The sequence below is a fragment of the Manis javanica genome, chromosome 2 (genome assembly GCF_040802235.1).
Source record: "Manis javanica isolate MJ-LG chromosome 2, MJ_LKY, whole genome shotgun sequence".
NCBI lineage: Eukaryota > Metazoa > Chordata > Mammalia > Pholidota > Manidae > Manis > Manis javanica.
This window is the reverse complement of record NC_133157.1, coordinates 122252091-122276564: the sequence shown is the minus strand read 5'-3', so window position 1 is coordinate 122276564 and position 24474 is coordinate 122252091. Positions and strand designations below refer to the sequence as shown.

At 39.1% G+C, this 24474-nt stretch overlaps 2 protein-coding genes across 10 annotated transcripts in view; one reads left to right on the top strand and one right to left on the bottom strand.

Moving 5' to 3' along the window:
* CDC123 (cell division cycle 123) overlaps nucleotides 1-1468 on the bottom strand; it is a 112939-nt gene extending 111471 nt beyond the window's left edge. For all 5 annotated transcript variants that reach the window (XM_073229288.1, XM_073229290.1, XM_073229291.1 and 2 more), the window contains exon 1: nucleotides 1129-1468. In XM_073229288.1, coding sequence (XP_073085389.1) covers nucleotides 1129-1202 — 74 coding nt within the window. In that variant the 5' untranslated portion in view covers nucleotides 1203-1468. The remainder of the gene's footprint in view (nucleotides 1-1128) is intronic.
* A 114-nt stretch (nucleotides 1469-1582) lies between these two features.
* NUDT5 (nudix hydrolase 5) lies at nucleotides 1583-23750 on the top strand. 5 transcript variants are annotated; one of them, XM_017658363.3, is made up of 10 exons: nucleotides 1585-1731; nucleotides 11165-11272; nucleotides 12996-13063; nucleotides 16751-16800; nucleotides 17791-17898; nucleotides 19123-19218; nucleotides 19800-19901; nucleotides 21342-21350; nucleotides 21484-21537; nucleotides 23509-23750. In XM_017658363.3, exons 2-10 carry the CDS (start codon nucleotides 11210-11212, stop codon nucleotides 23616-23618), a joined length of 660 nt encoding a protein of 219 aa, XP_017513852.1. In that variant the 5' UTR covers nucleotides 1585-1731; nucleotides 11165-11209; the 3' UTR covers nucleotides 23619-23750. The 5 variants fall into 5 exon arrangements, 2 of the variants coding, with proteins under 2 accessions (XP_017513854.1, XP_017513852.1); XR_012128055.1 differs by having other exon boundaries at nucleotides 1583-1731; nucleotides 16751-16866; nucleotides 21342-21537; XM_017658365.3 differs by lacking the exon at nucleotides 21484-21537 and having other exon boundaries at nucleotides 1583-1731; nucleotides 16751-16866; nucleotides 21342-21432.
* The last annotated feature ends 724 nt before the right edge of the window (nucleotides 23751-24474 follow it).

Below are 24474 nucleotides of genomic sequence, written 5' to 3'. Positions count from 1 at the left end.
TCTAAGTTAGGAGGTAATAGTCGCTGCTGCTGCTGCTGCTGCTGAATCCCGTTTTGGTGTGACTTCAACGATCTTCAAATGCAAATATGACCTTCCTTTGAACAGCTCTAACTTCCATTACACTATGACTAACTGGGAGCAGATTCTATGTATGAAGAAAAGAACGCAAAAAAATTGTCTTTTGAATAATCTCCTCATGCTCTTCCAACCCCTCAGGACTTCAAGTTTCCCTCTCTGTATTCACACTGTCTGCACAAGAGGACAGAACGAAAATGCAAAGACCATTAGCATCACAGTAAGTGCCAAGCTAGGTTTAAAAGGGGAGAGAGCACAATCGAGGAAATCCTATCCTTGGATATGCAATTCTTTTATCTACCCCTCTTGGTGAGCGCAAGCCTACTCTTACATCATGCTCCAGATGTTGTTTGCTTTTGAACATTCGGCGACATTCCCCTAGCTGCCTTGCCTACATTACCTTGTGTGACTGGATGAAGGATGAAACAGTTAATCCTTTGATTGTCCTACAAACGGGAGATGGATTCCTTGCTGTAGGTCAGAAAACTAGAAAACAAATACTGTTCCACTCCTTTCCAGATGGCTTCCTCTTACGTCCTATTACCATCCCTAACTATATAGCTATACTTTACCAATGCTTTCCATACACACTATCATCTTGGAGCTTCACAACAGAATTTGAAATAGGGTCTGTATCACTGCTCCCATTTTATGGTGACTGAAAGGAATTAAGGTCCCCGACGGGTTAGTCAGTGGCAAGCCCAGCCTGCCCAGTTCTCATCACCACCTCTCTCTGGGAATTCTGAAAGCAAGATCGGTGAACTCCCAAGCCTAAACTAGCTTAATCACTACTCACCCGCCTCTGACCTTCAATGAGCCACGACCTACACTTCTACCTACCCCAACACATTGACACGCAACGAGACGCTCGGCAAATACGGATCGATTTCATTAGCCTCCCCACCTGAATTACCAGTACAAAGTAGAAATCTCGGCACTGGTGCTGCAACCAGTCATTATAAAGGCCTATATCTTTTGGATGGAGGCAGGATTTGCCCCAAATGTCGCAGTTCCCTTTTGCCTGTCGCCCGGACCTAACCTTTCCCGTCTTACCTCTTAATGGTAAGGCTTCGGAACAGTGGATACCACGCGGAGAACTGACAGTGCAGCACATGCTCCTTCTTCATCCTCCAGCCGCCGCCGCCGCCGCTTCTCGGTTTCCTTCCAGCACCCTCTCGGAACCCTGGTCTCCCGTCCCGGAAGTGCCCGCCGAGCTATTTTGGTTTAAAATTCTTCCGGTCCGTAAACCAAGGAGGAAGTAGCCGAAAAGGGAGCAGAGGAGCAGATGCTTGCGGTGTACCTTTAGTGTACACTCATACACGCACGCACTCATAAACACACTGAGAGTCCCGATCCCAGAAAGGAGTTCCGGAAGTGTTGATAAGGGATTTTAAGAAGCGCACGCAACCCCACCCTCCGCCCCTTGCAGCCCAGCCGCACACTGCCCCGGAAAATAATCATCTAACACTAGGTCACCGGCCGGCGCTCTACGGGTGCCGGGAGGGGGCAAGCGCATATCCTGTTATTACCGCGAGGCGCTGCTGTGTCTCAAGCAGTAGCGCCGGCATCTCCTGACTCCGCCGCTTCGGACTCGTGCTTTTCTTCTTTCGTTCCCCTTCCCACAGGAGTATCCTTCCCTCCACCCCACACCTTGGAGTAGGTAACTGGGAGCGGGCCAGTCACGTAACACAGTCTTTGGGGAAAAGGGAGGGAGCACTTCTGGGGCGTGCGGACAGCCGCGCGCGTGTCCCGGTCCGCAGACAGGCTCGCGTACCCGGGAGCGAGAGGGCGATCGCTGCGGGCGCGGATGAGAGGGCAGTTTCAGAGGAAAACCACGGACTGGGGTAGACGAGCTGGGGCTCCTCGGAGCGGAGAAAGAGGAAACACCACCCCTAAATATTAACGAGTGTAGTGGTCGAGGCATCTGCAAAGGCGGTAATGGCCCGTATTCATTCGTTTGCAAGGTAATGAGAGATGGGGAAGGAATCCTGTGTGTACGACCCTAGGGAGGTTCGACTTTGGAGATAGGAGAGGTGTCTCCTTTGAGCGTCCAGTTCTATTCCAGCCCTGCAAAAAATAGCAGCCTGGAAAAAAACAGCCAGATGTTATCAGTATCCATGCCGTGCTGGAATCCTAAGACAAAGTCCTAGTCGAACGTGTAATATTCTTTTTTCATCCGCATCTTCCCTTCTCTCCCTTTCTCTCGATCATCATCTTATTAATTTTCCTCTTTCCGTAATGACGTTATCAGATGGCAACCAGAGGGTAAAACATTAAGTTTACCACGTTTCCTTAAAACGATGAGTGAAAAACGCTTTTAAAAAAAAAAAAAAAACCTAGCCTTGCTACTTACGCATGCCTTGGACTTGTCCCAGGCACCTCTGCCTAAAGGCTCACATTTTAAGTATCTCCCTAAAATTGCCCGCTCCTACAGGTCCATCTATCCAGTTACAAATTAGAGGTAAGAACCCCGCAGACTACAGACCTAGTCATGAGGGTAATTACAGGATCCTCTGCCTATTTGGAGTTAGATACTCTTTCCCGGAGGGAATAGACATTGTTTCATGTTTCGTTTTTGTCAAAAATGTTACTAAGTGGCTTAGTTTGGAGAGCTGCTTTTAAAGATACGTTTTCAAAGCAGGCGTAAATAGATTATAGACTTGCAGTGTGTGATGGGGGAGGGATTGGCAGTAGTGGTTCATAAGTACTTCTGAGATCCAGGATTATGCAATCCTTCCTGTTTTGAGGGGGAAAAGAAGCATTCCATATACGCTGGAAGAAAGTGCCTGATTGCCAGATCTAAAACAGACCAAATGCTGGACGGGGTGGTGACTCAAATATTTATTTTGTTTAGACCTAGAAATAAACAAGTTGCAGCGGAAAGAAACGTTAGCCGTGATCGGGGTGAATTTGGATAAGGTATTTCCTGTTGAACATTAATAGATGTTTAGAAGCAAGCAGAAACCAGGAACGCAGTAATTCTGGGAGGAGTAACACATTAATATTAATAGTCCAGGAAACAGCGTAGAGGTTGAGGCAACTACAGAGCGTATACAGAGTTGAAATTTTTTTGTAGAGAAGCAGATAAGTTTGTAAACTTCATAGAGCCATTAGAGGGCAGGAATTTGATACAAATGTCTTTTATTCAAGCTATATACTTTAGATGTGTGTTCGGTAACTTTTATTATTACTCAGTTGATTTTAAATAAATCCTTACATGTTTAACCAGCGTCAACTAAACAGACCTTACAAACAGATGCTACAATATTTTGAATGGATACAGCTAAATTCACTTTCACCATTTTTTTATCCATGTTTTTCTTTTCTTCACTTACCCATAACATGTTTATATTCATCAAGTTTCTTCAATAAAACCTTTACAACAATTGAAATAGTTGCTTTTTCTCATGCACACCAGAAAATATCAGCCACGTGCTCATGGGGGAGGGGCTTTATTGTGCAATTCCAAATTAAATAAGTAAAAAAATTTTCCTTCTGAGAATCCCTAAGATGACTAATCCTTCTAGGTTAGACTTGCTAGTTTTCTGCACTTGGATATCGTGCCAACATCTCAGATTCAGTGTGTCCAAATTTGAATACTGCACCATCCCTTTCTCCCTCTGATGTCCCACTGTCCTATAAGATTATCTCCTTCTTGGAATTAGCTTTGGGAACCCCTTCCCCAGAAGCTGTTTTAGGAAAAGTACTAAATCTCATCTTCAAGGAAGGAATAAAATGTTTCTGTGCCACTACCACCACCCTAGTCCAAACCTGTCTGACCTCTTGCCTGGAGTATGTAAGAGGTTCTTCACTGGATTCATTACGGTGTAGCTGTAACCAATTAAACTTCCCCAGGGTAATTACAATCAGTTCACAGCCAGAACTAAATGTAATAATAATAAATCACCAAGAAGCGTAATTTCAGTAAAATGTTAGTTCCCTCCCTGCCCACCAATCCCATGCCTGCCAGAAAGAAAAAAAAAAACTTTCCGTGGTCTTCCATCATTAACAGATAAAGTTGTTGGCAAAGAAAAGCTCACTTAAAGTGAATCCATTTGATGTGGATTCAAAACTTTTACCATAAATGGTACAAAAGAAAGGCTGATTAAAATATCTTTTAAAAATCTTAGTTTTTAAAATTTATGATTATAACCAAGATTATTACATATAACTATACAAATTCTTTGTTTACTATAAACCAAAAGGCTTTTCTGTGTGATTATTCTGAAGGAATGCAGCATTGCATCTTAGACATGCCTAAGCATCTGATGCTTGGCTTTAACAAAACGACTATGTAAAAAAATTTTTTTTTACATTCTTATGCAAAAGTTGATCCTCTCCCACTTAATTTCTCAAAGTGCCTTCTTGTCTCTATTCAATTACTAAACTGTTCCCACTGCCTGACCTTCTCTTTACAATCAGAAGTTTTGCTTATGATTTGAGCTCCTACATCTTTTTCTTGGTTGAGCATAGATGGTGTTTACAATAATCAACTTCTATCTGGGAGAGACTAGCAATGTATTTCTTGTGATTTTTGCTTCACTTTGCAACTTCACCAAACTGCAGGTATTCAGGTGTGGTTATAACTCAATAATGAGTATGCATATTCCACAGCCTGACTTTTGAGATTCTCAGTTTAACTTCTTGAATCTTAACTCCCACTTAACTTTAACCCTGCTGTTGTTACTATTGATGAAACATCCAAGTTGGTGAAAAAGTACTCCTTTCTCTCTTTGGCAAAGAACTGTGATAACCCAAGAGGAGCTCACAAAGCAACAAGAGTGGAGTGCTAGCTCGGGTGGTTGGGTGCTCTGTCTGCATGCAAATTAGGGGTAAGGGGACAGGCATCCAAATCTGTGTAAGACCTTGGAAATGTGCTTGCAAATGTTAACATTATCCATGATATGGGGGGTTTGAGGGGGGCTTTTTTGGAGGGGTGGGGAAGGGAAAGAGAACAGGGCTTGCCAAATTCCTGTTTTTCTCATCACTTCCCCCAGTTAGTGTCTTATGTTTTCATTCATGCGGTTCCTTCTTGGAATGCTTCCCTTGCCTTCTTGGTCTCAAAGTTGAATCTCAATATCAAATTGCCCTTTAGTAATGGCCTTTTAAGTCTTTACGATTTCCCCCACTTCTCCAGTGGATGAGATTTGTCCCTCGTGTAAAACACCCTGGTACTGCATTATCTCTATAGCAGTCATTTGCCCTTCTGGTCATTTGTCTGCTGAACTGTAAGGTCCCAAGGGCAGGAAAAGTGGTTTGTTTGCACTTCGCATATACTCAAACATTTGAACTACCCATGCTCACAAAGCTAAGAGACTCCTGTCTGCCACTCTACAGGAATTCTAAGAATCCTGTGACATTTTGCCTCACTAGAGCTTTATGTGCCTGAGAAAAATCAGACATCTGATAAATCATGCACCCTCAGTATTCAACCATACCAAGTTAAAACAGACTACGTGAATCAAAACAGAACACTCAACATTATGTACATAAGTATTTTTTTTTAAGTAAAACACACATTGGCAGCAAAATACTGATGACTTGAAATTCTAGCTAGTGAAGTGCATAATCAATTCTAAATTAACTTAAATACTGAAATAGCCTTGAGTCAGTTCAGGAAAGCTCTATCATAGCGATAGGAGACAGGAGTGATAGAGACAAGAGTGCACAGCATGGGACGAAGACCTCATTAGTCTGCAGTGCAGTACCTGAAGGAACTAGCCCCCAAATGGCACCATTAGGCTTCTGTTTTTGAAATGGTGCTAAAAATAATATTCTTCTTCTGTTTCAGTAGTGTTTTTGAGGTGCTTTTATAATCCTGAACATTTTGGGAACCACATAATAAAGAATATACTTTTGAAATCACTCTTCACCCACATTTTGTATTATTTACACTGTAACTAGATTGCTACAGAGTGCTATTATCCCTTGGGGCTGGTGTATCCCAACTAATTACTCTAGAGAGGCCCAGCCCTGTTTGCCACTTTTTTTTCTTTTGATGTAATTTATGTCTGTAGCTTGTTTTTGTTTTCTAGCTAACATTCTGGTTATATTTTTGTTAATACAGTCTGTTTGAAACAACTGTTTCCAGTTTAACATTTGCCAAGGGAAGATGGATCTTTGATTACTGAGACTGTTCTGTAGCTGAATTTAACTAACTTGGTTAAATGAAGAGTAGTGGAGGAGGAACCACCCATCAAGAGGACCTTTTCACCTTTCTGACCACCAACAATCCTTTGAAAATTTGAGGGAACTAACACATAAGGGGACCTAGAAGATAACTTAAATGCCTTAAAGTTTTATGTAAATCTGAAGGAACTGTCCCTTTGTCCAAGATAACTCACATGGCAGTGAGGGAAGGACCTCTATGCTCTTCTACATTAGGTATTACCATTTGGAGTGTCCAGACTAAGAACACTTCTCATAGAGAAAATGGGAGATCATCTAGTTCTTCCTTCAGTATCTCCTGGTGGTGCTTATACTTTTGAGGACTGCAGTTGTCAGCTTTTAAGAAGATGGAGAAACAGAATAGTTTCTTGGGATCTGTGTCACTTTGTAAAGGGAGATTGAAATTTAACTTAGTCCAAGCATTTTGTATCATTCTAGACCGATTATGTTGTGCACTAAATGGGGTTGCTTGGTTGTCTAAAAGTTATTTTCTCTTTATGAGTTAGATTGCAAGTGGAGGAAATTTTCCTTCTCTAGAACGGAATGGAAGCCTAAAAGATAAAAATCTGGGTAAAGTTCTTTATCTGAGTGCACACAGGTAGAGACAAGTAGCTGCCCTGTGGTTCATCTGGGTCAGCACACTCTTTTGATGGCCTGTGATAATGCAAATGATTTGTCCTATGTAAATCAATGCCAGTTAAAAGTTTACCTAATAAACTGCCTAAAAGCACGGGGACTTTGATGGGGATAACTGCTTGTTTTCTTATGCTCTCTGCATATAGTCACTGTGCTAAATGACTGTCTCTAAATACCTGGTATCTGTGTAGCTTACTTTATTATTTTCAACTGTCACAAATTAAAGAGGCCTTTCCTGAGCACTCCATGTAAATTAGTACACCCACCACCACCGCCCTGCTGCCAATCTTGCACCCTTCGTATCCTTCTTAACCTTTCTTCTTAAAACCTAGTCCTCTGACGTAAGTTTTACATATTCTCTCTCACTTCCTCACCACCAGAAGCGCCTGGAGGGCAAGACCTGTGTCTGTTCTGTCTATTGCTTGGTGTTCCCAGCACAGAGGCTGTTACCTCACTTTCGGTGGGTCTGCCACATGCTGCTTTAACTGAGAGTTATCTGAGATACTCCATCAGTATTTGGTTTTTGTGAATATTTATAGTTTGTGCGTACTTCACAGTTTAAGCGAGTGTGAAGATATACACACATTTTTTCTCTCATTCTCATTAAGTGGTTATTTTTGTTTCTTTAGCATATAGTCATCTTTCTTAACCTAAGACCTCAAATACTGCTTCTTTGCCAAAGTTCTTATTAGAAATTGAATTCCTAGGTTTGCCCACAATCTGCAAACAACAATGTTGATAACATTTTAATGCAACAGAAATACATGTTGACTATCAGGCCAAATAGACACGTGGAGGACAGTAAAATGGTTGCTCGATGCAGTGACGCAGAGTATTACTAGCCTACTGAGTCCACAGCAGAACTTGAACTAGTCTCCTGGGCTTTGTCAGTCTTTGGACCCAAGGTGACCTTCAGCAGCCCAACTATCCGGAACATTTTGCCTGTTGGGGATTTTAAGACTGCAAACGTTTCTGTTAATTGAGATATAATGGACGTACCTTAAAATTCACCTTCTTAAATTGTAAAATTCAGTAGTCTTTAGTATATTCACAAGATTATGCCACCATCACCACTATTTAATTCCAGAACATTTTCATCCAAAAAAAACCTCGTGCCAATAAGCAGTCACTCCCTATTCCCTCCTTTCCCCAGTCCCTTGGCAACCACTAATATGCTTTCTCTATCTACAGATTTGTGTATTCTGGATATTTCATTTAAATGGAACCATACAATATGTGGCCTGTGGTGTCTGGCTTCCTTCACTCAGCATAAAGTGTTCAAGGTTCATCCATGCTGTAGCATGTACCAGTGTTGTGTTCCTTTTCTTGGCTGAATAATATTCCATTGTGTGGAACACCATATTTTATTTATCCAATCAACAATTGATAGACATTTATATTGTCTCCACTTTGGGGCTATTATGAATAATACTGTTATGAATATTTATGAACAAGTTTTTGTGTGTGCATGTTTTCTCTTGGTTGCATACCTAGGAGTGAAATCCTGTCAAATGGGAACTCTATAGTTAACCTTTGGAGGAACCTACCAGACTGTTTTCCAAAGTAGCTACATTCCTGCCAACACTGTATGAGGGTCCTATTTTTACCGAATCCTCACCAATACTTGTTATAATCCTTTATTATCATCATTTTAGTGAACTGGTATCTCATGGTGGTTTTGATTTGCCTTTCCCTGATGGCTAATGATGTTAAGTATACTTTGACATGCTTACTGGCCATTTGTATTTCTCCTTTGAGGAGATGTCCATTCAGATTTGCTTATTTTCAATTAGGTTGTCTTCTAATTATTGTGTCTTAAGAGGTTTTTTTACATATTTCAGATATAAATCTCCTGTCAGATTTGTACTTTTTTCCCCTTTCGATGGGTTGTTTTTAATATCTTGATGGTATCCTTTGAAGCACTAAAGTTTTTAGTTTTGGTCAAGTCCAGTTTATCTTTTCTTTGGTTGCTTATCTAAAAGAACATAACGTAATCCAAGATTATGAAAATGTATAATTGTTTTCTTCTAAGGTTTTGTCGTTTTAGCTCTTATATTTGGTCTTTGATCCATTTTGAGTTAATTTTTATAAAAGGTGTTAAGTAGGGGTTCATTTTCATTTTTATGCATGTCTATCTAATCTCTGAACAATTTGTTGAAAAAATGAGTCTTTACCCTATTGAATTGTCTTGGTACTCGTGTTGAAAATCAACTTGCCATAAATCTATGGTTTTAGTTCTGGCCTCTCAATTCTGTTCCATCAGTATATATGCCTGTCCTTATGCCTATAGCCATGCTATCTTGACTACTATGGCTTTTAGTTTTGAAATCAGGAATTGTGACTTTAACTTTGTGCCAAGATGATTTTGAAATTGAGTTTAACTAACTTAGTCAAATAAAGAAAAGTAGATAAGGAACTGTTCTTGAGAACAAGTCTAAGCAGGCACCAAAGTAACCTAATTATTAGGAACAGAATGGCTCTCTAGACTTACCGAACCAGATTCACTTTATTCTGTCTTTCATTTATTCAGCAGTGATTGTAGGGAGTTTTTATAGCAACATAACTGTGTGCAATGTTGAAAGTTGAATAATGTAAAGAAAAATCTAGTGTCCAGGAGATAGTTTTGGAAAACATTTCTTCCCAAGTGAGAGACATTAAGATTTTTAACCCAAACAGTGATAGTAGGGATAGCACACTTTCAATAAATTATTAGGATTTGTAATGGGTAAATTATGGTTAGTAAAGAGTAAAGGAGAATTAGTTGGAGGTAACTAATAATTCTAGCTTAGAGATAATGGACAAAAGTAGTTAGCAGAGTAGATTGCAATGTGCTGAGGAAAGATACACAGCATTATCATCTGTGGTTTCAAGAAGTCTGACAGGTTGGAGGAGAGAACAGCGTTGTAATAAGATTGAATGTTTTTGTTTTGCTGGTGTGCTTTAGGGTCGGTGAGACTTGTTGTTTGACATAAAAATTGAAGATGTGATAGGTAGTTTATTTATCACCTTAGGTCCCAGAAGAAACAGAAAGCAAAGACATGTTCTCCTCTAAGCAGTACAAGAGAGTTGTTGCTTGATGGTCTGTATTTTCCCTGGAGCTAAAGTTAGGAGGTAGAAAGGTTAGGAAACTGTGGATCTTAAAAGTGTGAAGGGTAGAACAGCCACTGAGAAATGTAGATAAAATAAGAAGGAAACAGAAAATAGGAATGAAAAAGACAAGACAGAGGATCAATTCAGGAAGTCCAACAGCATCAGTTCCCGAAAAAGATAACAGAAGACTGAAGGGAGGAAATGATCAGTGAAGTAATTCAAGGGAAGTTCCCCATAAGGAGATACAGAGGTTTCCAGATTGGAAGGACCCACTTGAGTACCCTATACAAAAACATCAACATGCAGACATGAAAACTACAAGTTTCCAGAGAAAGAAAATGGGTCACAGAGAAAAAGAATCAAGAATCAGAATGGCTTCAGATTTCTCAACAGCAAAACCAGAAGCAACACAGCTGGCAATGCCTCTAAATTTCTGATAGAAAATAATTTTTCAGCCCATAATTCTATATGCAGCCAGATTACCAATCAACTTTGAGGGTAGAAAAAAAGACTTTCAGACATTCAGGGTACAAAAATGGGGAGATAAGCCAAGATAGAGGAAGTAGCAGAACCCAAAAAATGGGGTAGGGCCTGCTCATTTCCTAACACATCCCCTAGGACAACTCAGTACCTGCAGCTGCGACTTAGATACATGTTAAAACTTTAAAGTGAATGGGCCACAGTGTGAATGTATTTAATGCCACTGAACTGTACTATATTTAAAGTATTAAATGGTACATCTATTTATCGTAAGTTAAAAAAAAAAAGATAAAAGGGAGGTAGAGCCAGCCAGCCTATACAACTGTTAACAGTTTAGCTGTAAAGGGCTGATAAGGGACAGACAGTAGGTGCAGGGTGGGTGTAGGGAGTGGTGTCCAGTCTGTACAGTTTCCCCCTTGCAAAGTTTTTAAAATTTGGAGTCAGACTATCTGAAACTGAATCGAAGTGCCTAGTGCATGGACAGTGGGAACTTGGCTAATGTGGGCTGCATCTAACTGGATGGCTTTCCGTTCCTTCCTGGATGCTTCCAGAGGTTTGCAGTTCCTTCTCCACCTGGGGCAGTTCTCCCAGACCTTCACATGAGACAGGCAGCTTTGATGATGTTTTTTGCCACTTAAGTACTTTGACCAGTGACCTATGGACAAATTAATTCAGAAAAATGTGTGTAGCCTAAACAAATCTTATTATTTTACAGCGTGAACTTCTTGCCTGAAGACTATAAAAACTAACTAGCTTGAAAATGGAAAACCAAGAATCAGCGGAGTCTTCTCAAAATACCAAACAGTCTATTATTTCAGAGGAGGTATAAATTGTTCACTTCCCTTCCCCCTCCCCACATAAAGCTGAGTTTCAAAGAAAGATGTAGACTGCTGTTTCAAATGATGGCTTACAAGTCAAAGACAACTTTTCAAGGGTATTTCCGCTCCCTTTTTAGGGCTCTGGGAAATTTTGCTCTTGTGGTGGGAGCATTAGGTGTATCCCTCTTAATGAGTGAAATTGAGACTTTCTTCAAAAGTGGATTTGACTGTTCATACAAAAATTCTCTATTAAAAGTTTCCCTAGGTGGAAGTATAAATCATATATGAGTTTTTAGGGCTGAGACATTTCATACTTAGTTATATCTTAGCTATTTATGGTCTTAATACATATGTTTTTTTTTTTTTTTGAGAGGGCATCTCTCATATTTATTGATCAAATGGTTGTTAACAACAATAAAATTCTGTATAGGGGACTCAATGCACAATCATTAATCAACCCCAAGCCTAATTCTCAACAGTCTCCAATCTTCTGAAGCATAACGAACAAGTTCTTACATGGTGAACAAGTTCTTACATAGTGAGTAAGTTCTTACATGGTGAACAGTGCAAGGGCAGTCATATCACAGAAACTTTTGGTTTTGATCACGCATCATGAACTATAAACAATCAGGTCAGATATGATTATTCATTTGATTTTTATACTTAATTTATATGTGAATCCCACATTTCTCCCTTTTTTTTTTTAATAAAATGCTGAAGTGGTAGGTAGATGCAAGATAAAGGTAGAAACCATAATTTAGTGCTGTAAGAAGGCAAATGTAGATGATCAGGTCTGTGCTTATAGACTAAGTATTACTCCAAGCTAGGCAAGGGCAACAAAACATCCGCGGATGCAGAAGATTTCTCTCAAAATGGGGGGAATATGTATGTTTTTAAGAACAATAAAAACCTAAGTTGTTAGTCTAATTCCAGAACTAATGTATGTCTTACATGTTACTCAGTTTAGCATTTAAAAAGTCTATTTCTGCAGGAACCATTGCAATGGATAAATTTTAATACTCCATCTTAGAACTCTAATCTTGATACCTTTCTGCAATTCTTTTTGACTTAAAAAGTTTTCCTTGTTTGTGAATAGATTTGTTTAATAATTATTAGGTTGCTGCTGGCAAGAAGTAAAGATAGGATGGTAAGAAAAACGCTACTGCTTTATGTATACAGTGACACCTTCCTCTCAGTTCAAGGTAGTACCATAGGAAAGTTAGTCCTGGAAACCTAACCTCCTTGGTGTCTAGGCAGAACAATCCTGGGGTCCCTGTTCCAGAATGGGTGGGAAACCCAGTCATTGAACAAGGTTTCCCCCATCACCAGCTTTCCTGTGTAGTCATTGACAGTAAAATGCCACTGAGTTTTACATATTAACCCCACCTGTGTGACTGGCACCCAGATCACAGGATAGAATATTTGGAGCACCCCAGAAACCCCCTCACTCCCTGTGCTCCCTGACTACCCCCTTCACCCCTACACCTGCCACCCAAGAGTTTTCCCACTAGCATTTCTTTTCACTGCTCACTGAAATCAGAGGTGAAACTCTCTCTCCAAAAAGAAGAGACCCACCTTTCAGAAAAACAACTTTGAACTGAAAACTTACACAAAATTATTGGGAGGGAAACATGATGATTGAGAGAGCCACAGAGAGAAAATGTGAAAATAAACTAAATAAAAACAACTCGGTTAGAAAGTTTCCCAACTTACTGTCTGATCTTTTAGTTAATTTCAGAAGGAAAATGGATCAAGTTTGAAAAAACAACTTACATGGATCCTACTGGTAAAATAAGGTAAACAATTTTTTTCCTTTTGTGAAATGCTCAGTATTTGGGTTTTCAGGGTCTGTATTTAGTGTTTGACATAAACTTTGATGTTTTCCTCATTGTAAATTCTATATTAAAGAATATAATTTAGTATTTTCCCATTGGAAAATTTATAATCTCTGAATAAAATTATGTGGTAAATTTATAGTATCTAATCAGGAATATTTTAACATCATTCTTCCCAAGTAGATTAGTGTGAACCTAAAACTTTTGAACCAAAACTAACTTAAGCTGGTAAAGCAGCAGAATAATTAACAGAACAGGTTATTTCCTTCTACTTAAAGCAATTTTTAACTTCTAAATTAGAAGAGTTAAAGAGAAAACATTGCTGGGTTGAGGTAAAACTTACATACTTACACTTGCTCACGCAAACATAAATTCGAGGAAAAAAGTTCCATAAAGCATTTCACATTATGTACCAAGTAAAGATGGTGCCCTCTGACCTGCTAATCCCACTTCTGAGACTATGCTAAGAAAACTATTTGGAATCCAATTATGCTTGGAAAATGTTCATCAAAATTTAAAAAGACAAAGATAAATTGAAAGCAGCTTAGCAATCTTAAAAATAGGGAATGTGTTAAAGTACATTCATTTGGTAATATCTGTAGCCATCTATAAAGCAGGTTATAAAGACAATCTAGCAATACAATAAATATAAGTTGATAACCAAATAGGAAATTGTATATATGCTTTTAAATTCTGCCAAATAATAAGGAAGAAAAGGCTAGAAGGAAAACTAATAGCAAAACATTAATGGCAGTGGTAACCTTTTTTCTTCTATTTCCCATATTTTGTTAGCATGCTATTTTCTGATATAAAAACCACAGGAAAAAAGTGTTAAAACAGATTAAGCATTTACTTAGTGAAATAAAAGAAGCAAGGAAAGAGAATGAGATAATACGAAAATAACTATATTTAGTGTCCAAATTACATGATATAAATTCATTAAAAAAAACTCCACATGCTAAGTGATCAAATAAGAATAGTTTGTGAGGAACTGCATCTGTTATAACTATAAAAGTATATGAACTTGCCAGTCATTTTAACAGCTTTTATCTACTAAATTAACAAAAAATATTAATAAGGCCCAGTGTTGGAAAGCTATAGAAAATATTAAGGTATCTATAGCACTGTTAACTTAAAATCCCAAATTAATAAAGCTAATAAGTAACACTATGATCCATCAACACAGTGGAAGAGAATAGTTTAATACTTGAAGTGAATTTGAGGTGTAGAACTAAAAATAAGAAGAGGATACAGAAATATGACAAGGTCTGAGCCTTAGGGAATATAGTATGTTCAAATGTACTTATATTTGTGAAAGTGCAGAGATTAGAACCCAGTTTACAGTGATAGAGTTTGGATCTCTTTTCCCATTAAGTTGTTCAACTTTATAATATAGATAAAAATATAACCCTTAACAATAATTAATCTGAACTGTATGTGTTGGTTCACACCAGTTCATCTACTTGATTCCTTCTCCCTTCCTGCATCTTTTCATCAGGAATGTGCCCCAGAGTCATTGGGAGACTTTTTTCAAAATATTCTTGTCTAGGTCTCACCTCCAGAGAGTCTGTTTTGGTAATTTAGTTGTGGACTCAAAAGAGTCCACCAGTCATACCCCTGTAGCCTGTTAGGGCATTTTCACTACAGTTTTCATACATGGGTCTTCACACAGCCTCCAAAGAGGTCTTCTATGTAAAGCATTAACATTTCATACCAGAATGTCAAACTGTGAAGAATAAATTTCTGTACTTTCCAAAGCTATCATTTATTAATTTATAAAACATTTTACCTATTAACTCACATAAAAGCATATATGTAAGGATAAAACAGCAGCCAAAGAATCCTTTGTCCCACCGTCTTATTCATGGGCAGGGATATGGAACTGACTCTAGAAGTATAAAGAAGTGCTGGCAGTGTGCCCTTTCTTGACATTCACGATAGAGCTGAAGAGTCATCCTTTGTCACCATTCCCACTCTTGTTTGTAGACTACAGAGAAGAAAGCAAAATAGTCTTTCCTGTGACAAAGACCAAAAAATGAAGTAACTTTGCTAGAATCAGAATTCTAAGGCTCCAAGAGGCTTTTGGGGCAATACTCAACCCCATAGTTTAACAAATGACAAAACAACTCTCCAGCAGGTTGTGGCTGTTGGGGTCCACTAGTAGGCAAGTAGAGACTAAGATTTTCTGACTCAAGCAAGGGTCATCTCTGATCCCCTTTAAGATGACTAGCAGCTCCTAGGCATTCTTGTTCTTGTATTCCTTAGAAATGCACTTATATCTTACTGTTCATAATTTATGGCTCATGACTGCTTATGGACTTCATCTGAACCACTGTAATGACGCTGCTCTTCTTGTTTCCCTTACTCCTAGTGTGTTTGGGATGGGACCATCAGTGCTTCTCCCAGTACTGTCTTCTTCAGTCTTTAGGACTAACCTTAAGAGGCAGCAGACAGAGCTATGCCAAAAGGTGTTTTGTCTCTTGCGATCTGTATTATTCACTCATCAGAACTGCTTGTTGGTTGGCTTCTTGCTACTAACAGGAATGTTGGGCAGCTGTGAGGTGTCTAGTAGACTGCTTCATTTGCACAGGTTCATTTTGACACAGTTGCACTTTAGAATTTGGGTACAATATTGAGATAGTACAGTTTACCAAAAAGAAAAAATTTTAAGCAGGTAATTATTTGGGCTTTTTTTTTTTTCATATTAGTGTGGCAAGGTCCAAACCTTAAGGACAACCAGATAAAAAGGATGAAGGGGTCCCTGAGTAGTATACCTGGTACCTAGTCTTACTTAGGGAGACAGATGTTGAAAGCCGCTCTTGATGTCTTTTTCTTAGAGCAGAAAATTGTTTCTTCACTCCGATCTCTTACCTCTGCTTTTTTTATGTTAAAAGGATAAGGAAGAGATGGGAGAAGTTCCCTCCAATGCCCTTCCCACCCACCCCAAACGGTGTGATTTTACCAGTAATTGCACTTAATCCCAGAAACAAATAGCTAAGATAAACTATCAGAGGGAGCGGGCAAGCTGCTGTTACTTATCTTTTTCCTTCAGTGGACCATTTTCCCCTTAGATAAGATCTCACACATGCAAAATAGAGCACTTCACCCAAAGTAGTAATTCCTCAGTTAATGAATGGGCTGGCCTTGCTGTCTTAAATCCTGTATTTCAGGTCACAGATTTTAAAACCTAAACTGTAAATAACTGGCTCAATAGGTCATATTATGCACAGTATCTTTGTTCTTGGGAGTTAAGGATGGAATTTTCAGAGGCTTAATTTGAAGACTGCTTTTTAGTCTTTGAAGTTGTGATCACCAGCTGCGCTGCTCACCTGTAGATTTAAGACTCAAAGTGAAGTGTTTCAAGTAAACAATTTGAAAGGCGGCTCAAGTGATCAATGGGCCTTCTATGTAGATGTCATTGTGGGGATTAAATATACAGTGACAAATTTTCTTGGGTAATTTTCAGAAGCTACAGGAAAGCACAGTTGGCTTTTTTTAATACACATGTACATGTATTGTTGTGGTCTTCTTGACCATTATCATTAGTACATTTGCATGCTTTGCATTTTAAAGGTCTGGTTATAGGCAAAAACCCAAGTACATTCTCTGTAGAACTAATGATTTTTTTTTTCTTCTCTGCCTGAACAGAACCTGGGAAACTGTGAAACGTACAACCAGGAAAGGACAGTCGGCTGATGGTATGAGCGCAAACCCATCACAGCTCTTCATAAAGGAAGTCACCACACATGATTGTAGGAGGCCAGGTGTAGATTTATTTACTGTAACCAAGACCTCAGAGCAATTATCTTCAAGTATGATCTTTACCTTTAGTTCTTACATTCACTTTTGCAATACTGTGTGACTAAATCAAACTTTCTTTATAAATAACTTCTGGTTCCATTATCTAAGCTCAAAACAGCAATTTTGAATGAAAGATGTGCTACTAATTACAAGCAAACGTAAATCGGTATAATTGGAAGCCACATACTTTGTCTTGACATGTTGTGACTTCTAGAAATCTCTTGTATTCTGTTCCAGGGATCTAGGTGAGAGCCTTTAGTGTGAAAGTTATTTGGCACTACTTGATGTTTATCGGCCACTTGCTTTATATATTGATGAAGTGGAACTGGACCATTTGTTCAGTTCCCTTTCCCTTCCAGGCATGAATGCTTTGCCTACAAAGATCCCAGAAACAATCCTGAAAAATCACCTCTGGTCTGGGGAAAGTTGGGCAATAGGTCTTCCTTGTTTTTCCATTTCATTTTGGTTTGTTTTATTAGAAGCAAACAGGAGTGGCTGCCACAGCTGCTGTTTCTGCCTGCCAGGAAAGTGTTTGTGGGGAGCCCAGTGCTCCTCCTGGGTGGTTTTCTAGAACCCAGAGGATTTTTTTTTTAATTTAAAGCCAAGTGAAACTCCTCTCTCTCTTTTCGGAGAAACAGTCTTTCATCCCAAAACAATAAATTCAGTCTTGCTAGCATACACTACAGCAATGGGACTTACTTGATTTTTTGCTTAAAGGAAATCCAAGAGCACACAGATCAGCATAGCTTCACCACTGGTGTGGCTGCTGCAGGGTGAGAGAACGGTTTCTGTAGAGTGGTATAGACTGAAATTTTGTCCTTGGCCCTGTGCTAAATGTTTGCTGACCTTTCATTAGGGATTTCCTTGGTTTTATTTCCTGGGGACAGGTGTGGCGGTTATCCCGGTGCTGCAAAGAACTCTTCACTACGAATGTGTTGTTCTGGTGAAACAGTTCCGACCACCAATGGGATGCTACTGCCTAGAATTCCCCGCAGGTGAGTAACTCATCCCAGGAACAGAATCGCTTCTCAGGGACTGCTGGGCTGAGCTGGAGAATTGCAGTGCTTAGATATGTAATGTCTTTTTTATCTGTACATGTGGTTTTAACTAAAACGAACTCATTTCTTCAGTGAGGTGCCACCAGTCACAGTCTAGTGAGCCACTAACTCTTGGAGGTGACAAGGCATGGTGTCAGAACTTTCCTTCCAGGCTCCTCCTTTTTTCTAGCCTCTCTCTGAGTAATTGTTTTTCCCTAATGTGTCAGCTTCTTGCATTGTCTAAGTCACTAGCAATCTGCCTTAAACAAGAAATTTACAGTAATAACTAGGCCAGACTCAACTCCAAAAACTGAATGGAAAAGACATCTTGATTCTCTTGTATGTATAGAGGCTAGGAAATCATCTTAATTTCAAGTAGAGTATTTTTCCAGTTGCACAAGTAAAGCTATCCAGAATTTAATGTACTGTATTGTAGACTTAATTGGGTTGTGCCTATCTGAAGAGATTAGATCTGATTTATTTATCATTAGTGGCTTAGGCTTTGTATTTTTAAAGTCCATCCCATAGTAATGTGTAACAACTTTAATTTTCTTTCTCATTTACTCACCATTTCACTGAAGAAATTAAGAACTGTAAAAGTAACTAGCCTGTATTTCACTTTTTATTTACATTTTTTTATTCTTTTCAGGTAAAATAATCCAGGTTTGCTTCTCTCCTCCTCCTCCTGCTTGGCCTCTGTCTAATTACTTCTCACGATGAACACAGTAGTTCCCTAAAGGCCACCAGCCCTCCATTCTCTCCTTTCTCCTCTTCTTCCTCACAGGGACTCAATATTGTTAAGAAAGGGAGGAAGGCAAGGTAGTAACACTGTCACATGAGGAACAGAAGAAAGTAACAGGTGTCCTGAGCTGTCACCACATGACTATGTCTGAACCCAGGCCAGTTAGCCACTGAGCCCCTTACCCTGCAGGAGGTTACTGGTGTCCATGCCGTAAAGAATCGTTAGTGCCAAGGTGCTCATTTAAAGAGCCAGACAATAGCTATCAGAACCTACTTAACTTTGGCCTTCTTTTTCTATAAAAGTTCCAAACTCCAGCTTTATCTGTCCGACCCCTTTTCACAATACATACAGGATTCTTCTCACATAGCTCAGCAGCAACTACAAGGTTCAGAGAAAACTGGATTGCGTGCTCCCACTTCACAAATGGTTTGGACTTCCAGGTCTCATAGACGATGATGAAAGCCCAGAAGCAGCTGCCCTCCGGGAGCTTGAGGAGGAAACTGGCTATAAAGGTGACATTGCTGAATGTTCTCCAGGTTTGTATTGCTTCCACATGTGCAACTGGGAATAAACTCTTGAAAACCAGCCAAGCAGTAATAGATTCTTCTGTGTGTAAAAGGATTGTTTGGGTGGTCTTTATGGTCAGAATGCAGATGGCTTTTATTTTGGCTAATGTGAAAGAGAAATCATAATTAGATTTGGTCACCATCTACAAGTGAATCTCTCCTCCCCTTGAAAGCAAACTTGAGCCACAAGGACATCAAGCTGGAGAAGTACAAAACTCAGTTGCCTGAGTTCCCCACATTCTGAGCTTTCTTACTTACCTCACCATGAGCCATGCTCTTCACTAGATTTTTCTCAATGTGGTGAAACGATTTCACATGTCACTACTGTCTAGTCCCTCAGACTTACCAGAGTTTACTTAGGAACCCAGGGAAAAAGAAGTGCTGATTACATCCATGCTCTTCCACCCTAGAGCACACACTAAGCGTACAGGGTAAACTAGTTTTCCTGCATCCATTCTGTCAACTGTGGATTATGAGCCCAGGCTTCTGAAGACATTTAGGTCATGAACCAAACAATATCTGCGAAGGTGATCTGTTGCTTCTCTCCACAGCTCTATGCACAGACCCAGGTTTGTCAAACTGTACCACACACATGGTGACAGTGACCATCAATGGAGATGATGCTGAAAATGTAAGACCTAAGCCAAAGCCAGGTAAGAGCACTGGCTGTGCTTAAGGTGGCGGAAGTGCATTAAGTATCTCGTAACTTGCTACTGGTTGGATTGGATTTGTGCTGTGTTAGAAGAATGAGTCTTTCGTAGATCCTTCAGCAGTACTTGTTTTCCCTAATCTTGTGTATTTTAGCGTTTTTCTTTTACAATTTGATTTGTATGCTTTCTTTATATAAATGTCAAATGACATATTCCCATATTTTCTAGATAGAGTTGATCACATTTAGTAATATAAGCTACAGATCTAAATAGTAGACAATGAAAATATTCAAAGTCACTCTGATTTCTTCCTTCACATATAAAGACTGCATCAGGTAATTCTTCCAGTGCAGCAGCTTGTTGACTCTTTGTTGAGTTTCTTATCTAGAGAAGCTTTTAGGAAATTCTTGCTATATACTACTTCTTAGCAAGTCTGGAAGCAGAAGCTTTAATGCCTGCCAGCTTCACGTCCTCTCCCACCCCCTCAGAGGTGCTGACACATAACTACAATCAGTCATGTAGCAGAGCAATGGTCTTCCATTTCTTATCCTCTTTAGTTGTTCCTAAATGTTGCAGTGTCCCATTGCAGCTAATTTTAAATGCTTTATTTTCAGAGTAGCAAACAGACATATAACACTGCTGTGGATAAGAGTTTGGCAGCTCTGAGAGCTAAACATAGAATTACCATATGATCCAGCAAGTCCATGCCTAGGTATATACCCAAAATAATTGAAAGCAGGGGCTCAAACAGATATTCATACATCAGTGTCCATATAGCATTACTCACAATACCCAAATGCTAGAAAAAACTTAAGTGTCCATTAACAGATGAAACAAAATGTGGTGTATGTATATAAGTGGAGTGCTATTCAGGCATAAGAGAATGAAACATGCTGATACACACCGTATCCTGGATGAGTCTTGAAAACATTGTGCCAAATGCTTTTTTGAGCCAGACACAGAAGGACAAATATTGTGTAATTCCGCTAATATTAGGCACCTAAAATTAATACATTCTTAGAGACAAGAAGTAGAAGAGAGGTCACCAGGGATGGAAAGTCATTGTTTGATTTGTTTCTGTTTGGGATCATGAAATGGTTCTGGAGACAGAGCGTGTGGATGACATTAACAGCATAAATGGATTTAATGCCACTGAATTGTACCTTTCAAAACAGTTTAAGTGGCAAATATTATGTATATTTTAACACAATTTTAAAATACAGATATAACAATATGCTTGAAATTTTTCTACTAAACATTAGATTTGGGGGAACAACAGCTTTGTACTGTTGTATTTGGTACATTTTTTGCTATGTAAATAAATTAGTGGAGACTCAGCCATGTATATAAATTTGTACGGCCTTTTTGATATGTCTTGCACAAGAGTCTTCCAGTGTGTTATCACTGCAGGTCTTGCTAAAATGTTTTTCTGTTTATTTTCAGGAGATGGAGGTATGTTACTCAACTCCCAGTGGCTGACCGTGTCTATGGCTTAGTGTAGTGGCAGTGGCTACAGGCATTTTGTGGTGTTCTGGTAGGCTCTCTTGTGCTTTACTTTGTTTTCATTTGTACTTTGTTTGTTTAGAATTTGTGGAAGTAATTTCCTTACCAAAGAATGACCTGCTGAAGAGAATTGATGGTAAGCATTCTCAAGATTGTTACCCAGCTTTCTTTTTCTCCATCCCCAGCAAATGGGGTACTAAGTAGAATTCTGTCTCTTTATATTCTTCCTCATTTAGGTCAAATACCTAGATCACTTAGGTCAAATACCTAGAATCTTGTAAAACTGCCATTGACCACTAACAGTTGTACTTTCTGGGTGATTCAGTTTGAAAACATGAGCAAAACATTTTATGTCAAGTGAAAGCTTTCAGTAGGGGCTTTATTCCCTATAGAATTGTCAAGTTTATATTCCTGTTCACTAGCCAAAACTATTCTATACTTTAAGTCTTTAATCCATGGCAATGCAGAGGCATAAGAGTAGATAACTCTTAGTGGAGCCTCAAGTATGCTAGTATATTGGATGGGTCTTTGTGCAGGGTATAAATTAAAAGACAGTTTAGCGATACTTCGTCTACAAATATTGAGGTATCTCACATACTGAATGTGATATGCCGATAAAAAGAACCCAACTCACCAGCAGTGTGACCCTTCGTAAATTGCTGGTCATGTACATCACTGTGTAATTCACGGCTAGCCCATCATAGGGATTTTGTAAAAAACTAGATTATGTGGACAGATGTCCTTTGATGTAACTACACTAGGAAACACTGTACTGAAGACATGATAGGCTCTTCATGGAGCTCCTCTATGCCAGTTGGATAGGCCCCATTCACCTTTTAATAAGGAAATGGATAATCTTCATAATTTGAGTCTTTTTAAGTTTTTATTTCAAAAATTAACTTGAAGCACTGTTTTGATCCAAAGTTTTGAAAGCAGTCCCTTCCTTCCATAAGTACCAGTGGCTTATAATTTTATTTTTGTTTGTGTTGTTGGCTTGAAAATTGAAAGTGGGTCTTTAAAAAACTGCTGTGATTTCATATTCCCAGAAAGCTTCCATTCCTACTTTACCTTTTTGAAAATTAGACCTACGGTAAAAACCACCTTAAGTTCTCAAAGTCAGAGTTAGAAATACTCATCCTGAAGAGATGCTGTAATTTATTAGGCATTTACTTAGAAAGCCATGGCTATCAATAATAGTACAGCATTGGGTCTGACAGGTCTGACTGGGTCTGAGGATCTTCCATTAGTTATGACCTTGAATGGGCTCCATGCCTTTCTAAGCTTTTCTCATAAAAGGAACAAGATGTCGCGCCTGCCACTGAGAAGGAGGCATGAGTAAAATTAAGCAAGATAATGTTAGCACACAAGTGCTTAAATGTTCTATCCTGTATGTTTTTCCTTTTTTTATGTAAGAGTAGTATTCTTCCTTCTCTCTTCCACCTAACTTAACTTACCTTCTGGCCTTAGCACTTGCATGCATAGAAGAGTAGGACATAATCCTGCCTTCGAAGATCAAAATGCCTCTGAGCTTATTCCTAAACAAGTGACCAGGAAAACAAGACAGATTCCAAGTCTGACAGCTACCATCTGAGTGAAACAGAAGTACCATCTGAGACCTCATTGGTGATAGAATTCCAGTTGTCACACATACAGTTTAACTTGCATGTGGAAAGTACATATCCCATAGCAGTGGAAGACACGTGACTCCCTACATAACGTAAAGTGCTGAATAATTACTGCTGTATAGTGTCCAGGTAGCAAAGCCCTACACAGAGTTATACATGAAGTAATAACTAGATCTATAAACTTAGAGCTTTGCTATTTTAACACATAAAAATCTTCATCTCTAATACATATGCACATCTTGTCTTTAGTCTTAATTTTGTCTTATTCTTGTCTCATGCTAGAAATGTAATCTTGCTTTTGTATCTTTTATTCTTCCACAAGAGTGAGATCCGTAATGGCAGAAAATGTCTTGTTCACCACTGTATCACCAGCATCTCGCAGAGGAACTGGCACATAGTAGTTTCTCAGTAAACACTGGCTTGTTGATAAGGGGTATTATCTTTTATTAACTTGACTAACTTGTGGTCTTTGCTTCCTGCAGCTCTGGTAGCCGAGGAACATCTGACGGTGGATGCCAGGGTTTATTCCTATGCTCTGGCCCTGAAACATGCAAACACGAAGCCGTTTGAAGTGCCCTTCCTCAAGTTTTAAGGCCAAAGGACAATGGCCATGCTTTTATAAACAAAACCACCAGGCCTCCTTCACTAAGACTTTGTATTCAGCTTTAGTCTAATGTAGATTTGAAATTAGCTTTTTCATAAAATAAAAGCAACACAGAATGCATGTGGTGGTATGGAACTGTAATTATAGATAGGCTATAGCCTTCATTTAAATGTTAAACTCCAGCTATGTTAATGAAAAAGAACATAAATGCGGTATGTTTAATCCAATTTTTTTTTAAAGCTTAGCTTTTAATTATAGTATCTAGCCCAGGAGATCTGTAGAAATATCAGTATTTCTACAGGAAAAAGACCTGAATTCCAGATTAGGGCTACTCCCATTCTCATCCCCCAATATAAAATTCTGTAGCTAGGTGTGCAAATAACTATTTACTGTATTAGTGTTCGAACAGTTTTTTTTAAACGGCCCTTTCTTGCCCTTCCTAATTGAATTGTCTGCTGTGTGGAATTAATCTGTGTAGCAGAGGAAGTAAAATCAATAGAGAATGACATTTGAAACAAGCAAATGTTTATACTTAGCAAGTATCCTTATGTCCCCCTGGCTACTGAAGGTGAAAAGTGGTTGATTCCATTCACTATCCCAAGGGGAAGAAGCTCATGAAAACACAGGACCCTTCTCTCAAGCATGTGTGCACACTTAAAAACCTCATTTCCTATCCTTAAATCAAAAAGGACTGGAAGTTTCTAAAAATCAAATCCACATGGTTTGGGGCATTACTGTGTTGGTGTTAAACCACTATAAAGGAAAAAAAAGGATTGTTTCTGGCTCTTGTTATGCCTAAAAACCCTGTCATCCAAAAGGTCTGCCCGTGTTACTGGGCCCTTTT

What these genes read in the sequence shown, in the direction of transcription:
- NUDT5 (XM_017658363.3), top strand. Translation starts at nt 11,210, where the DNA reads ATGGAAAACCAAGAATCAGCGGAGTCTTCTCAAAATACCAAACAGTCT. An exon ending in AGTCTATTATTTCAGAGGAG is followed by an intron (nt 11,273 to 12,995) that starts GTATAAATTGTT and finishes CTGATCTTTTAG; the next exon opens with TTAATTTCAGAAGGAAAATG. An exon ending in CATTGCTGAATGTTCTCCAG is followed by an intron (nt 19,219 to 19,799) that starts GTTTGTATTGCT and finishes TTCTCTCCACAG; the next exon opens with CTCTATGCACAGACCCAGGT.